General features: G+C 37.4%; 1 protein-coding gene and 1 long non-coding RNA gene across 2 annotated transcripts in view; both read right to left on the reverse strand.

Annotated features, from left to right (window-relative positions):
• Positions 1–16708, reverse strand: part of LOC143750246 (uncharacterized) — an 85616-nt gene that overhangs the window by 426 nt on the left and 68482 nt on the right. Inside the window, exons 2-3 of the long non-coding RNA XR_013207136.1 lie at positions 8715–8816; positions 8294–8371 (exon numbers count right to left, since the gene is read on the reverse strand). This is a non-coding gene — a long non-coding RNA (uncharacterized LOC143750246). The remainder of the gene's footprint in view (positions 1–8293; positions 8372–8714; positions 8817–16708) is intronic.
• On the reverse strand, positions 6202–7924 carry LOC143750689 (uncharacterized). Its single transcript, XM_077243877.1, has 5 exons — positions 7711–7924; positions 7220–7318; positions 6756–6988; positions 6458–6606; positions 6202–6301 (listed from the first exon to the last, which is right to left on the reverse strand). The coding sequence occupies exons 1-5, from the start codon at positions 7862–7864 to the stop codon at positions 6202–6204; spliced, it is 735 nt and encodes a 244-aa protein (XP_077099992.1). The 5' UTR covers positions 7865–7924.

Consider the following 16708-nt stretch of genomic DNA (forward strand, 5'->3'; position numbering starts at 1 on the left):
CAAATATGCAACATACATTGCAAATAAATAAAATGTTGTTTTTGGTACTACATTTGTTGTTCATTTGCCATTTCTGTTATTCATATCAAACTAGAGTTTAAGCTATGAAATTTGAACTGTACCTAACAAAATAAATGAAGTGTACTATGTGACATTTACAGATTTGTCTTTTATTAAGAAGTTTTGCAATCTATGACATAACTAGTTTAAGAACTTTTTTTATCAAGGGGATGGTTGAAAACTTTCAGTTAAACTTTATTTGATAATCAGTAAATCCACAATCAGAGTTTAATATGGACATAAATCACATAAGGAGAGTTAACATGGACATTAGCAAAGTTAATAGCCTATTGAGACTTTGATAAAGGTAATCTATATCTGTATAACAAGAAGTAAAAGAAAGGAAATTATATATACATATTTACACATTTAGGAGTGATTTGTAGCCTTATATTAGTAAGTTTAGCCTATTACAAACATTGTGAGTACGCACTGTACATTTTTTAATTTATGATGGGTGTTTTTCAGGTCTGTCCATATATCATTGACCATACACTGACATTGACCACGTTATTTACATAGCACAGTATTGTACACAATACACGTACAACATTACTAAGCAAACAGGAGCACTTTTATTTAAGTCATGGCGGCCGAACAAACGTTTTGAAATTTTAATTAAACAATATACAAATGCCTAAAGCTCCTTAATTACACTTCCGAGGTGTAATTAAGGAACTACTTTAAGTAACTACCGCCGAGAGTGAACATAATCATGAAACGCGTGTATATAGGCCTACTTGCTAAAATCGCCTTAATAAATCACTTTAATAAATTCTTTACTTTTTCTAATCATACAACACCTAAATACAGTGTACAAGTACTAGTTTGGCTGTACTAGATATTTAATATATTCAGTGCATACATCTTTTTACAACCCTATTCACAGCCTAACTTTGCAAACAGGAAAAACTACAAATACGATACTAATTAGTATCAAGTGGCATGGCGCGGCTAGAGGGAATTGTAGTTTAAAAATATATGACTCAATATACTGAAATTGAAATGAGTAAATAATGATGTAAGAGTACACTGATGGGTTAAAGCTGATGTGAATCACATTTGTGTAATAAAATTTCAAATACCTTACTGTTAAACAGGTGAAAATCAAGTTTGACCATTTTTGACAGCACCCCCTCTTGGTGACTCTATCCATATGGGTATAGTCATATAGCTGAAGTCAAGAGCTATTTATAACAGTTGGTTTCATGTATGTAGCCCCTTCTGTTCCTGAATGACAAGCTTTCCAACATGCACCAAAATCAAGGTTCAGAGGTCAATATTTCAAAGCAGGAGCCATTTACAACCTTCAGACTGACATATGTTACTCTCCAGGTCAAGCCCTTTCCAACAATATATTTGTTTTAGTCCTACGACAAAGTTTCAATTTTAACTTTTCATGGACACAGCCTTGGCTCAGGCATAGTTTAGGTGAGGACTTTGAGGCCCCGACCTCAATTTTTATATATATATTTTTTAAAATTTAGTATTATAACAATACTGCACGTATGTACTACAGCAAAGCAACAAACAGACTATTTTAGTGTTTTGGCCAGAATCATAAACTTATGAACATCAGCATTGGTCTAAAGATGCAATTAGGTGTCCAAAAGTACTTACAAATGATGTCAGTGGTGGATGACTTTTTCAGATCATTTACTTAAGTAAAAGTACTAATAATTTGCTGGACAAATACTCTGTTACAAGTAAAAGTAAAAGTCAAAATAACACATTCATAATGTTACTTAAGTAAAATTATGAAAGCATAATCAGGAAAATGTAAAGTATTGAAAGTAAAAGTATTCAAAGCTGAAAGAAAAACGTTGTAATATTATTATCATGATATTATTGTACTCATGTGCTAATGTAAAAGTAGTTGGTTGTGGTTGAACAATTTTGTCTCTGACTGCATGAGATGATTATTTCATTATGGATGAATTTGATGATTTTTTTATTTTTATGAATCGAGAGCCCATAGCCCAAAAGTAACACCCTCACACTGCTTGTTTCGTCAGTCTAAACCTAAAAATGTTTACAAATATATATTAAAATAATCAAAAAGAAAAGAGGAAAATCTTCACATTTGTTAAGATGGAACCATGAAATGTTTTTACATGACATGACTAAATAGCTGGCTATTAAAGTTCTGTCGATCAACTAATGTACTAGCTGTACTTGTATAAACTGTTGAGTACCTTAATTTATACTCTTCATATTGTTTGTGTGCAAAACCCCACCGTTGTAAAGCTTCACATTAAAAGCATTTAACTGGCAAAACACAAGTGACCTTTTATTTTGAAGTAGTCACAGGAAATGCAATCTGTTTTTTTTTAATTATTTTTATTAAATGCTCGTAAAAGGAAAAAAAAACATCAACAGTTATTGTCATAACATAATACAATTGAGTCCTTCAATCCAGATTAAGCTCCTTCAGTCTTTTTAATCCAGATTAAGTGCCAAATCCTTAAACACAGCCACTGTTCTTATAGCTTTTACATTTTTTTGAGAACTCAATAGATTCAAAATACATTTTCATTTCAAGTTTAAATCTTACAAAAAGAGGATTGCATTTAGAAAATTTACATTTGTGAATATGAAATTTAGCTAACAGAAAAATAAGGTTTATAAAATAAATCACTTTTCTTTTCACATTCATGAAAACCAAAAATTACATTTCTATAGGAAATGTAATCTGTTTGTGAGATTTACACATCAAAAATGCGTCTACACAAGACAACCATCATGTTCAACAGTTTTCTGAAAAGAAAATACACAAGAACAAACACCAGTAATTTGTACTTAATTACAGTACTTGAGTAAATGTACTTATTTACTGTCCACCACTGAAGGATTTAACTGGCATATTAAGTTCACACAACAGACAATTCAATCAAATGGGTTTATTACAGTGGTGCAAATGTATGCATCATAACAAAGACATTTCTTTATAGTTTTACAGGATGTAAGTGAAAAATGTTTGGATTTGTCTGTCTGTATGTACATTTAGATGATGTCATATGGAAAACATAAAAGAAAAACATCTATGGTTTCAATGCTATTTGACAGTATTCAGTATGCTATAACTACAAATAACAAAAAAATAATATGGGTAGTATATGCATATTGCATACAAATACAGTATAAATCCACATACATTATGGAAATACCAAAGTACATTAGAATTATACTTGTTAAAATTACAGACTGCCATTGAATCTTCATTAGATGTTTCCATGCATAGATGATGAGAAGCAGCAATAAGCAGTTTTGGTCTGAAACCAGCAAGCTCAAATGTCAGAAGAGATAAATAAATCAATGTTTTTCTATTTTTTAAAATAAAAATACACACAAAATCTACAAAAACTTTCCTGTAGATACTTTGGTACAGCTATTTAAAACAAAGGCAAGGCAAGATTTTTTGTACAAATCTCCAGTTCCTGTGTGTTGTTTGGCAGTGGTCTTTAGGTGTCTTCTTCCTCAGACTCAGGGCTGGCGAAGCCATTGTCATCCCACTCCTCAATGTCCTCATGTATGGAAAGAAAATCAAATTCCATAGTGGCTATACTGCTGTATGCATTAACAGCCTGTTTGTGTTGACTTCTAAGTGAGTGACCGCTCCGATTGAGGACACTGTTGAGCCTATGTGTTGAGAAGCCAGTTGAAGCCAGTTGTTTCGTTGACCTCTGTCAGGTCAACGAAACCTGTAGAGGAATTGTGGAAAAAAATAGAAAGAGAAGTGCCTGATCACAACTCAATGTATAAAGTAGAGTTCCCTGGAGATATATCTATCTATCTTTATATTATAAACAAATACATAATACTAAAATCTAAAGATCTTGTACATACTGCAGGTTTTGATCCGCTCCAAAGTCTGTCCTCTGAGTGACTCCACTTCTTGGACTTGCTTCAGAAGGTACTTGATGTGCTGAGACATCTCCTTTACCAGGATGCTCTGCTCCTCCTCCAAGCGTTTCAGTAGCATTACCTGGTCGAAGATAGATCTCTTCAACCTGAAGGTGTTGCCTTTGGTTGGGGAAAGGAATGGAATAGTGGACAAGGAATGTTTTATATTATATAGGTTGTCCCTCTTTCTTCTGTTCCAACCCATGGCCTGTCGCGTTAGCATGTTCACTCTTCCTAATGAAAACAATAATGCACCCACAAGCCAAAAAGTAAGATTTCACATCCAAAAGGCAATAAGAGTAACCCAACAGACATGCCAAAACCATATCACTAAAAGTTAGTTGAACTGGTAATTACCTTGAAGTAATACAATGATAACTTTCGTAAGAACAGAACAGATAAACTTTGTTTTTTAATTACCTATAAAAACACTATTAAGTATTTATTATTATTTATTTAGGCTACCACAGCGTGTAGTGTAAGTGTAACACCAACCAGCCTTTGTCATCTATTTTGTGACAAGTGCTGCCCTGGACAGAAAGCTGTTCACCTATAAAGAAAATAATACAATCAAATTTTGGTCTCCATTACATAAAAATATTACGTACACACCATAGATCTTGAAGTTGTGGTTTAACAGAAAGCATGTGTACTGTATTATCCTAGGAATTTGGGACCCCTTACAAATGTATGCATTTTGAATTGTTGAAAACAACTGAACTGCCTATTCTTTATTTTAACTCATACATAAAGGATGTGATTTATCCCTCACACCAGGTGTGTTACTTAGATGACAAATAAGTACCTTTTGGTGTAATGGTTTCTATTAAGACTCTTTGTAGCCATAGTTAAAATACTGACAATAATACCACACCTGCTCCACTTCCTCTCCCACTGTGTTTCCTGCTCCATCCTGGCTTCTGCCAACCCATCTCACCTGCAACAGAGCGAGAAGTGTTATGTAGCAGTACTTCAGGAGTTTTGATATAACATCATCCAATCAGGCATAACATGCACAAATGTAAAAATAATCCTTTGCACTGAAGATTACTTGAATGTTATATCTACATTAATTCATACAATTATCTCTAAAACATCTCATGACCCAAGCTTTTATTTGGCGGGGAAAAACAAAATCCCTGTCCTACAAATTTGAACAAGCAGCTGAAAAGCAGTTGGTGAAAGATAACACACAGCACGTTCTATTATCCGACCCATTATTTCTCAATAACTACAGCCATACCAGACTTAAAGTTATTGCATGTACCTCGCATTTTGCTGTATGGGCTTTGGCATGCAAGACGCTCAGGAATGGCCTCATTTCTGTCAATGGCAGAAGCTCTGGTAAACCCTCTGCTACTTTGTTAAGGTAGGGCCAGTACCTAAAAAGCAGGAGCAGCATCATGTGAGTGTAACAAAGATCCATTTTTAATTGAAATCTAAAATGACTAACATAACTGTAAAGCGGAGAAACAAGACATTTTAATCATTGAGTTGGATTTGCAATATGACAATGAGAATTACCTGCATGTAACATCCATACAGAAGAAGGTAACATTTGCCTTCTATGACATCTCTCTTTGAAGAAACATTGGATAAGCAAATATTTCTCCGCGGTAATGGCTCAGTCCTCGTAAGAGAAACCCATGTCTGATAAATCAGAAGAAAATCTAGTGGTTAAGAATCAATTGACCCAGTAAGGCCTGGCTTAAGCACACATCTCTGTCAACTGAGTGCATATAACAAAATATATGATAAATATAATACTTGGCTACTATAAAGATTAGATAAATACCACTCTGCAAGGAAACGTGTGAATTGCTTTCAATTTTTACTCAGACTTGGATTGCCATTAAAACTCAAATATCAGACTCAAGAATCATAACACACACACACACACACACACACACACACACACACACACACACACACACACACACACACACACACACACACACACACACACACACACACACACACACACACACACACACACACACACACACACACACACACACACACACACACACACACACACACACACACACACACTGAATGCCCTCCTCGTCTATCTGAGAACCAGACTTTTTTGACATCTCTCTGCCAGCGGTGAACTTAGCAGTACTGCAGACAGCACTGTCATTTGCCTATAAAGTCAGTTTATAACACATTTTAAGGTACATAAAAACACAAAACAGCTGTATAAACAAGTATTATAAAAAAAAAACAATCAAATGTTCATACACTTCTTATGTTGCCTCTGACAAGGTCAACAAAGGTAGCAGCTTCCTCGTCCTTGGCAAGAAACAAGCCCTCATATATGGGTGGCTCCTCAGTCCTGTCCATAAGATAACATGCGTCAGTAATAAAAATCACAAGTACTACATTTACTATTTGTTAAAATGTAAGTTATGATCACTCAAAGACAACCCGAATGGCTACTATTTGTGTAAGACAAGACTAAAATAAACTTCTAAAAAATACCTATACCTACCCTTTTGACTTGCTGAAGCGGTAATGTTTTCGGTTTCCATCAGAGCAGACAGCCAACATGTCTGGAGAACATGCTGGACACTCAAAGTGATGGACCTGGCACATATCCTCTTCTTTGTATTGACAGAAGGTAAACTCAAAAAGGCTTAGCTGAAATGTATCAGCACAGATACTACCTGTCTGCATATTAAGAAATGTTTGGTTAGGATCTTTTGAAGCAATACCCATAATTAAATATTAGGTATACAGTAATATAATTTTGTTTGTTATATGTTTCAGTGATATTCAGGCAGATTTACCCTTCCAGCTTGAACAGATCTGTGCTCCAACATTTTCAGGAAGGCCTGTCTGGACATGGCTGGTGCCGTCACCTTCATATGTTCAAACGAGGTGAAGACATCAAACTTGTATAGGGTCTGGCAGCTGGTGCTCGCTGGCCAGTACCGATAAACGGGCAGGTCCTTCACCTCGGGAGTCCATTCTGCAGAGCATGATGGACAGGATTTCCGAGGCAAGTAGACATCATATCGTCCTGTGAACAAGTGAATATAATGTAGTAAAGACTAAAATAATTTCAGTAATCAAATTGCAACAGATTGCCTTCTATACAGAGATACAAATATATTATATATTAGCTATTTGACATGGCATTTGGGCATTACCTAAAAATGACATGGTGATAAAAAGCTTTGCATTGCATACAGCGGTAAAGTTATAGTACAATAATACTTGCACAAAAAGGAGGGCTTTCAGAACAACACACCATTGATGGTGACCACAGAAATATGCTTCCCTGGAGTGATTGTGAGGTCATGAGTGCATTCACAAATTGACCTTGGTGCAGGAACAGGCAGTTGACATACTGCAAAACAGAAAGAAGTTATGAAGGGTGTATTTACAGCATCTCCTCAGTCCCTTAGATGCATTTCCCAAAACGCTAACCTCATTTTCAAAATAGTGCTTTAAAACCCTACAATTAATCCAAACTGGCCACACCACTATTCAAACTGTAATTGTCACTATGTTGAAACAACATGTAAATGCTTAAGCACATTTTGAAAAATATCAAGACGCAATTGACTTAGCTGGTCAAAGATATGCTATTAAATTTCACACTTGCACTTTTGAGTTTAAAAAATGTCTAAGCCATTTAGAAACTCTGTTAAATATAAACATGTGCGCTAGCTACAACAACATTTGGGGAATTACACTATAAGTATGAGACAATTTGATATAATGCTAATTTTAACATACTTTGTTTACAAAACTGAGGCTGGCCATTTTCATCCACCACCACAGCAGTTGTAGGGGGAACGGGCTCAAGAAATCCATGAAACACAGCCTCTCTGTCATGGAAGACATTTCTCTTGTGGGCCTCTATGTCACAGGTAGCACAGAGGAACTCCATGTCCAGTGGTACACAGTCCAGGCACCTGATCACAGCTTCTACAGCACAGCATCTGTGACAATTTTGGATGAATACTCTCTCGGCTGAGAGCTTTGCATCAAAAAGCATAGTCCTAGCAGTTTTCATTCTCACATCTGTGAGAAGCTGCCTTTGTTCCCAAGCAGAAACCATTCTGTCTGTTCCATCCAGAACCTGACCTGCAGTTATGGTGTCCCTTAACTCGAGTCTTGTTTCTAAAAAACAAAAATATACATTCACTTGTCCTTAAAAGGGCTATACTGCTGATTATGATCACACACAAGTATATATCAGTTATACTGTGAGTCTGTAGTGGAACTGACAAAACATAATGCTTGATTATGATTAAATAAATGGTGGAAATTGGAAAATGTAGTGTAATGATACTACTGTAACACTCAGTATTCTCACCAAGACTTGCCAACTCTTAATCTTCTATCTGAAGGCCTTCCTCATGCACAGGATCCCTTCTTCTGGATTGAGAAGCAGCTGCAGAGACAGTCATTTTGCTTAACCCTTTGATCAATATAACATGAAACCAATTATTTTTCAAATGAAAATATTCCATAAGGACTGGAGGCAAGGAAACTAAGCAAAAATTCTTAAAACACAAGTAAGGATTATCAGTCGCATGCTAATCGCAGATAATCGCAGAATTATGTACTATATAAATATGTACGAGTATCGTACGAATTTGACAACTTGTTAAATCATGTGAATTATGAACTATGTTCGTACTGATTGGGCTATGGGTTTTGTAAGAAAAGGTTTAAGAAACAACAAATACTTTTATAAAATGTTTGATTTAGGGTTAAAACCAACACATACATACCATTGTGAATATTTGCCTTTGCAGCTGTCCGTCTCCTCGGTTTACTTGTCCTCAAACAATAATGAGCTGACTGAGTCCGAAAGGCCCTTTTGGTCTTTTCAGCTGAAAAAGATAATCATTATGAATAATATATAGGATTATTTAAAGGAAAAAGTACAGATTTAACTTACAAATATAGGATGTTACATTATTAAGCATTAAAAGCATGCTAAGTGTTGTGGTTAATATGCATTTACAACAAATATCACTTTAAAACTACCAATACTGAGGTAAAAGCATGGTAAGTTTTGTGATTACTGTCCTTTACTACACCCATCACAGTAAAACTAAGGTTACTGAGGTTTAAAGCATGGTAAGTTGTGTGGTTACTGTCCTTTTACCACACCTATCACAGTAAAACTAGGGTTTCTGTAGTAAAAGCATAGTACGTGTTGTGGTTACTGTGCATTTACAATAAGTATCACATTAAAACTACCAATAGTGTGGTAAAAGCATGGTAAGTTTTGTGATAACGGTCTTTTTCCTACACTTATCACAGTAAAACTAATGTTACTGTGGTAAAAGCATGGTGAGTGTTGTTTTTACTGTGCTTACTACAAATACAACTTTGGAACTTATTGTATTACTTTAAACCTGATATGAATATGATTAACTTATTAAAGTTCTAGGACTATAACGTCACGTGACAGCTGTTTAATCTCCCTGTTTTGAATTAGAAAGCAATGAAACGCAAAACCTCCGTGGAGATGACAGATATAATGCAGTGACTGAACGTGAGCTAATCTGATTAATATCGACAAACAGAAAATACATTAGCCTATATCAAACATTATAAGGACAGCGTATTTACGACTACTTACCAACAACTTGCACACGTGAACTACTGCCAAATATCGCGATGTGTCCGGAATGAGACTTCTTCAGCGCAATTTCCTAGTGATAAAATATAATTTTTTAAATATCAATAAAAAACAAAGCAATCCAGCTTCCCTGGCAATAAGACCGAAATAATAACATTAAAATAAATACACAAACCATGATAAGACCTCGTGAATAAATGTTGATTAAACAGCTCTCTGTAGCCTGACAGGCAGAAAGAATCGTGCTGTGATCAAGAAAGATGCTTCCCATTGAAATACGTTAGTTTAAAAAACGTGCTGATATCACGAAAATGACGAAATAAATAGGCTAAATAAATAAATCCGTGTCAAACGAACAATAGATTAAATTACGTGACCATTAAATTACGAGACCAACAGTCGCATAAAGTGACGGCATCAGCGTCACAGTCAGTGACGAGGGCATCACCGTTGATGGACAGTTGATTTCCTTTCGTCTAAATCCGACGATGAGGGATTAACATGAATGTCTATCTGACGGACCCCCGCGTCGAAAAACAACGTCAAGGGTACACCTCTTTCGTTGAAACTTGACGCCAGGGGTCCTTGGCCATTTGACGAGTAGGGATATGGTCACCAAAGTTTACCCACTGTAAGCACTGTCAAATAAGGAAATAAGCTATTTCACCTATTTAATGCTTACATTTTTGAAATCTGATAACACCAAGCATGCTTTCAAATTTTTAGAGGCTTCTGGACCCTCTTGACCTCTGGTCCTGGTAAGCCTGTTAATTTATCCACCCCTGCCTACCTCAGCTACCCTTTATACAGAAAATGTATGGTTTAGCTGGTGGACTCAAGGGTTCCTTAATGGTGTCAATTAATATGAATGAAAACATGTCCCACCTTCCTACATACTTTGTGCATCACATTACAATATATCATTTGATGCATTGAAGATTTCATATGATTGGCTAACCCACAAGGTGAATGGAAAGACAAACAGAAATAATGGTATACTTAGATTTATTTGAACACAGCTTTTAACAAAAATCAATAATAATTAAAATAAATAAAAAAACAGCATGACAGCATGTTAGGGTGGAAACCATTGAAAGTGTGTAACGCGGCTCCTCCTCATCTAAAGTAGTCACATCCCGTAATGTGTGACATTACACATGGTTGGCACCTGGTGAGAACTGGCAGGTCGGCTCCCATGTCTCCTCCCAGATTTTTCCACTGTAAGTATCAGTAAAAAAAAATAACATTAGAACAGTGAAAAACAGGAGCCATTTTAACAATAGTTTCACAGCATAAATATTTTCAAAATATATTGTACGGTCTTGTATTTCATTGTTTTTATAAAACCTATACATATATAGTGCTTGATGAAATTAACAGATAAACATCAGCCACTCTCATAGATAAAGTCATAGAAAGTCAATAGCTGATATCAGTCAACAAGGATGATCTTGGCTGATACTGATGTTCTGCCAATATATTGGTGAATGTCTACTTCCTACATAGACATTACACAGGGGGAATTATGCATAGTACTGAAAAGAGCAAGTGGCTAAATCCTGTAGACAATATTTGACACTGCATTTAATCCACCCTATACCAACAGTGTAACCAATAGTGTAATTAATATACAGATAGGTCTACAATTACAATATTGTGCAATATTTCAAGCAATTTTTGTTGATTTAATCTTGATTACAGCTCATGAAAACCAAAAAAATCAATCAACTCACTATATTATAATAAAGAGGAATACAGAAATGTCGACCTTTTGAAAATAAATGAACAAATCTGACTTATCAAAAATTGTTAATGCATACACTCTATACTTGGTGTGGCTGCTTTTGCACAAATTACTGCATCAGTGTGGTGTGGAGGCCATCAGTGTATGGCATTGCTGAGGTGTTATAAAAGCCCATGTTGCTTTGATAGTGACCTTGAAGTTGTCTGTAATGTTGGGTTTGGTTTCTATCATTGTCCTCTCTATGGGGTTCAGGTGAGACGAGTTAAGCACAGCAATACCATGCTAAGCAACCCAGTTACTAGTCTCAGCCTCAGACGTCACGCCCACGGAACGTTGGCTAAACGTCTGATGCATATGGTACACTTAACTGGAAACACTTCAGGAATGTCGAAGTCGTCATCTGATTGGTTGAATTTTATCGGATTTCCGGGGGGGCGCGAGTGTCGCGTTTATTTTCGGTCCGCCGGGAAACAAAGCGCAGAAGTGTGATTGCATTTCCTACTGATTTACTCGGTGTATCAGATGTGGTAATGCAGACGCCATTGTTGTTATACGTGCACGAACAGATCAATGACTTACTGCTTTTTTTCTTCTCCTTCTTTGATTTTCTATGCTGACTGACTTGTTGCACGCCGGTCTGTTGTTGTGGGGACATTTCCACGCGTCGAAACGTGACGCTGAACGAAACGAACTGTAATTGGTTGTTTGACATGTCGGTCAAACGGCCTTATGGGCGGGCCTTGACCAAAGAAAGCTGCTATGAATTCCAGACCTTCAGCCGTCAGTCTGAAGGTCTGGCTACGCGAGACTACCCAGTTACTAGCAGTTTTGGCCCTGTGGCAGGGGCAGAGTCCTGCTGGAAAAGGATATGAGCATGTACATAAAGCTCGTCAGCAGATGGAACCATGCTCTAAAATCTCCAGATAGAAGGCTGCATTGACGCTGGACCTAAAACCTAGTGGACATGACAATTCTTTCAATGCTGCTTTTTGGTTGCAAAACTTTGAGACCCACCTGTACATTTAAAGTTGTGTGTGCTACAATATAAATTTCAACCTTTATCCACTACCTATGAGATGGTAAAAAGTGGAAACAGAGTACATGTATGAAGGCAATATAAACCAATATAAAGCAGTACTTACCACGCAGAGCAAGGTAACCATTTCACCCTTACTTCCTCTTGCCCCTACAGAAAGACACAAACATATAATCAGGTTTTGAATTTCATAATTTTTAGGCCAAGGCCACTTGGCCTTCAGTTGAACTTAAATGGACTCAAATTACCAATGCTTAAATGGTCAGTATTTTGTGATATGTGAAATGCCAGATGAGCCACAGACAATGGAGAGATGATCAGACAGCCTAATGAAAAATATATTTCTTACCTCATTTATCCTTCGTCCTGTTATGGAGTCATATTTGAAAACTTTTTGCCTACTACATTTCTGGCAACCTTAAAATGACAAAAATAATAATAATAATATTAATTAACCATAATTGTAAAAAAACTAGAAATTAAACTTAAATTCTTAAAGTTTCATAAAACCTGGGGAACAACTTTAAGCATTGTCCTTGAACTTTGAAAACGTCAGAAAATACAGCTAAATAACTAAAGAATACATATATAAAGGGCCATTCACACCAAAAACGATAACTATATAAAAAAAAATATTGTTCTCGTTAATATGATAAACTATAACGACATTGAGAACAATATCGTTGGGGATCGCTTTTAAAGCGATTTTGAGAACAATAAAAAGAAAAGCTAACAACCAATAAGAACCTATCACATCTTAGCCATCACATTTATTAACACAAGGTGAGACTTTGCTTATAGCTGGTCAGTCTGTCTGGACGCTTTTATCGTTATAGTTATAGTTCCTGGAATGAACTGCTCTTTAGCCATCAGATTCATTGATTTCATAGCCGAAATTTAGCCTAATTATCCTACTGCCTAGCCCAAAGGTTATTGAAGCAGATTGTGAACAGTGATGGGGGGGATAAGCTACCTGGGCTACCCACTGATGTGTGTGTGAGTGTGTGTGTGTGTATTCATCTCTCCTCAAGCTCATTGCTTTACTCCTAAAGTGTGCGTGTTCAGTACTGAAAGGTATGCATGCGAGGACAAACTCCTTTGTGTATCAGACTGGCCACTGAAAATTACTCACTATTAACTACGGTAATTGATTGCACTTAAATTTACCTAAAGATTTCTGTATTTCATGAATAATGATTACAAAAAGGAGAAACTCATACATGGTGTGCTAAGACCACAGTTAACTTACACTTTCGTTTTTTTGGGGGGGGTTGTTCCTTCACAGGGAGAGAGACAGGGTGTAAATCTAAAATATAAAATGTCTCCTTTTCCTGGGCCTGGGCCTGAGGGTGTGGCTCGGGCAGGGCCTGAGGGTGTGGCTCGGGGAGGGCCTGAGGGTGTGGCTCGGGGAGGGCCTGAGGGTGTGGCTCGGGGAGGGCCTGAGGGTGTGGCTCGGGGAGGGCCTGAGGGTGTGGCTCGGGGAGGGCCTGAGGGTGTGGCTCGGGCTGGGCCTGAGGGTGTGGCTCGGGCTGGGCCTGAGGGTGTGGCTCGGGCTGGGCCTGAGGGTGTGGCTCGGGCAGGGCCTGAGGGTGTGGCTCGGGCTGGGCCTGAGGGTGTGGCTCGGGCAGGGCCTGAGGGTGTGGCTCGGGATGGACCTGAGGGTGTGGCTCGGGCTGGGCCTGAGGGTGTGGATCGGGCTGGGCCTGAGGGTGTGGCTCGGGCAGGGCCTGAGGGTGTGGCTCTGGCTGGGCCTGAGGGTGTGGCTCGGGCTGGGCCTGAGGGTGTGGCTCGGGCTGGGCCTGAGGGTGTGGCTCGGGCAGGGCCTGAGGGTGTGGCTCGGGCTGGGCCTGAGGGTGTGGCTCGGGCTGGGCCTGAGGGTGTGGATCGGGCTGGGCCTGAGGGTGTGGCTCGGGCAATGTCGTCATGGAGTTCCCTACAATATTGCATGTGAATGTTAATTTTCAATATTTCACCATCATAAAAAAACAGGCATGACTTAAATTACACAAATCCTACCTTCTTTGATCAATACAAAATTGTAGGCCTTTCTCATGGTGGCCACAATTTTTAGGTTGTCCTCAGTGGGTAGCAGATGGGTCACCACATCAGACACCCACTTTCCAGAGGCCTTATCTTTCTTTGCGAAAAAGAGAATTGGGACATAGCCCAATGCACTTAGTTTTTTCACCTGTAATAAATAAATGCAGACAGCAAACATTAGTTATTCCCACTGCATTACTTTCCACCCTATTGAAAAAAAAAGGAAATTCCCTTGCCCTATCACAAAATATTAATGAAAGTGAAACAAATCATATTGCTTAATGAAATATGAGCATTTCTACTTACTGCAATATGGGCAGAGTCCACCACTCTTCCCGCATTTCTGTTTTTTAGGACACTTTCCCCCCACTTCCTGTCCAGGGTCACTTTTTTGGCCACTACTTTCTTCTTTTGGGAGATGGCTGCGAAACAAGAGCTGCAGGTTTTGCGGCTCACCTGTGTTGGTAAAAGTATACCAAAGTGAGACATCAGATCCACAGTCACAGAGAAGAAGTAGAATTAATATACAGTTTAATTTGGCTGTATACAGGAAAGAGAGGAACACACGAAGCACAATGCAATTCAGAATATGCATCTCTAGATTGACACAGGATTATTATTATTATTATTATTATTATCATACAGTGAAAGTGGCAGATGTAGGAGACACCCAGGCTAAATCAATGTTGCCTATGGCATTTGGTGCAAAACAAGCAATCAAAATTGATATCAACCAGACGCCTTAAATTATCACTGTTTTGTAACACAGAACACTTATCATACAGGGTCGTTTAGTAGGAGTATACTTTATAGTGTCCAAATGACCTAATAAAGAGAAATGTATAACATTTAAAACCACATATTTGAATATTGGACATAATGCTCTATTCGACTTTCCCTCACCTGGTTAGGTGCTTGGCAGGAGGGGCAAGGCCTGAACTTCTTTCGAGACATTTTGAAATCTACACCACACACACACACACACACACATTTTCTAGAGTGCACTTTAGACAGTGTAAACAAACACAACACAACTTATTGGCATAATTGCTTTCTACCAAAACAATGAGAACGATTGAGCAGCTAACTTTAAGGTTAACTGTTAGCTAATTTAGTGTCACTGCAACAATAACCATGCACTTATATCAGTCTCTATGGCATGAATTTTCTACAGTGCACTTTAGAGTGCACCTATTTTGGAAGCTACTATATATATATATATATATATGAATCAGTCAATAATTTATGACAGGATTACTTATTACATTATTTATGTATATATAAATTGTTTTATTTCATATTGAAAAATGTTGATGAGATACAATGTAGTAATTAATTTGTATTGTTAATACAATGGATTTTTAACAATTAGGCAGTCAAACAAACCAATCTGGCAACACCGTTCTTCATTCTGAACATTTATAATGTTGGATAGTTGAGGCCCGGGCTATGTAATAAAAATCTGAAAATCTTACATTCCCCTATGATTGTACCTTACATGATAATATGCGACAAAAATGAATTTGAATTCAATTAGCTAACTTTGCTAGCCTGCACATTTGGTGCAGAAAGCTATATTTTTTATAATGTCTTCTATCATTTCTTGTCATAAAAAAGGCCAACTTACAAATCTAAAGTTTCTAAACACAATTTCTGTCCTGATCCAACAGTTTTTGATGTGTAAATGTAAGAATAATATCCATCTCTATTAATTAACCCTTCTACTTACCGAGTGGAAAATCGCAATGGACCTTGGGATCGCCCATACGGTGACGTCAGCGTTATTAATTGAGAGGATTTAATAAAAATAATAATTAAAAAAAAAATGGTTAATTGAACACAATCGTAGCATATTAAAATCAACAAACCTCCGATAAAAATACGTTATCCAGCATGCTTTAGATAAAGCAGTGTTTACCAATGAGAAGAAAACGCTTAAACTGCATACTTGCACGCGCATTGGAGCGTTGTTAAACTCACCTTTTAATTACGTTTTACCTGTAGTTGAGCGTTGCTTTGGTCAAACTCACCTCTGAATGCCGTTTTACCTGCAGTTGAGTGTTGTTAAACTCACCGCTGAATGTGTTTGCACACCATGTGCGTTGTTAAACTCACCGCTGATGAACGCGCTATATTTTTGAGGGCACTTTGATATCAGATTGCGAGGGTTTTTAAACATCAAACACCAGTTGGAGGGCCAGATAAAAATTATCTGGGTGCCGCCATTTTAATCCCTGGCATAGATCATTTTGGTAGCCTATTCCTTTTTATTTTTATTTATTGTTGTCTCGACCCACAAGGCAGACAACGGGTT

This window comes from Siphateles boraxobius, unplaced genomic scaffold (genome assembly GCF_051911475.1).
Source record: "Siphateles boraxobius isolate OS27281-9 unplaced genomic scaffold, OSU_SipBor_1 25, whole genome shotgun sequence".
Taxonomy (NCBI): Eukaryota; Metazoa; Chordata; class Actinopteri; order Cypriniformes; family Leuciscidae; genus Siphateles; species Siphateles boraxobius.

Bases quoted from the DNA above. Each gene is read 5' to 3' on its own strand.
- LOC143750689 (XM_077243877.1), bottom strand. From the start codon at position 7,864: ATGGAGTTCCTCTGTGCTACCTGTGACATAGAGGCCCACAAGAGAAAT. The intron at 6,989-7,219 runs GTGTGTTGTTCT...ACTTGTTCACAG, and splicing joins TTCTGTGGTCACCATCAATG to GACGATATGATGTCTACTTG. The intron at 6,302-6,457 runs GTAGGTATAGGT...TCTTATGGACAG, and splicing joins CGCTTCAGCAAGTCAAAAGG to GACTGAGGAGCCACCCATAT.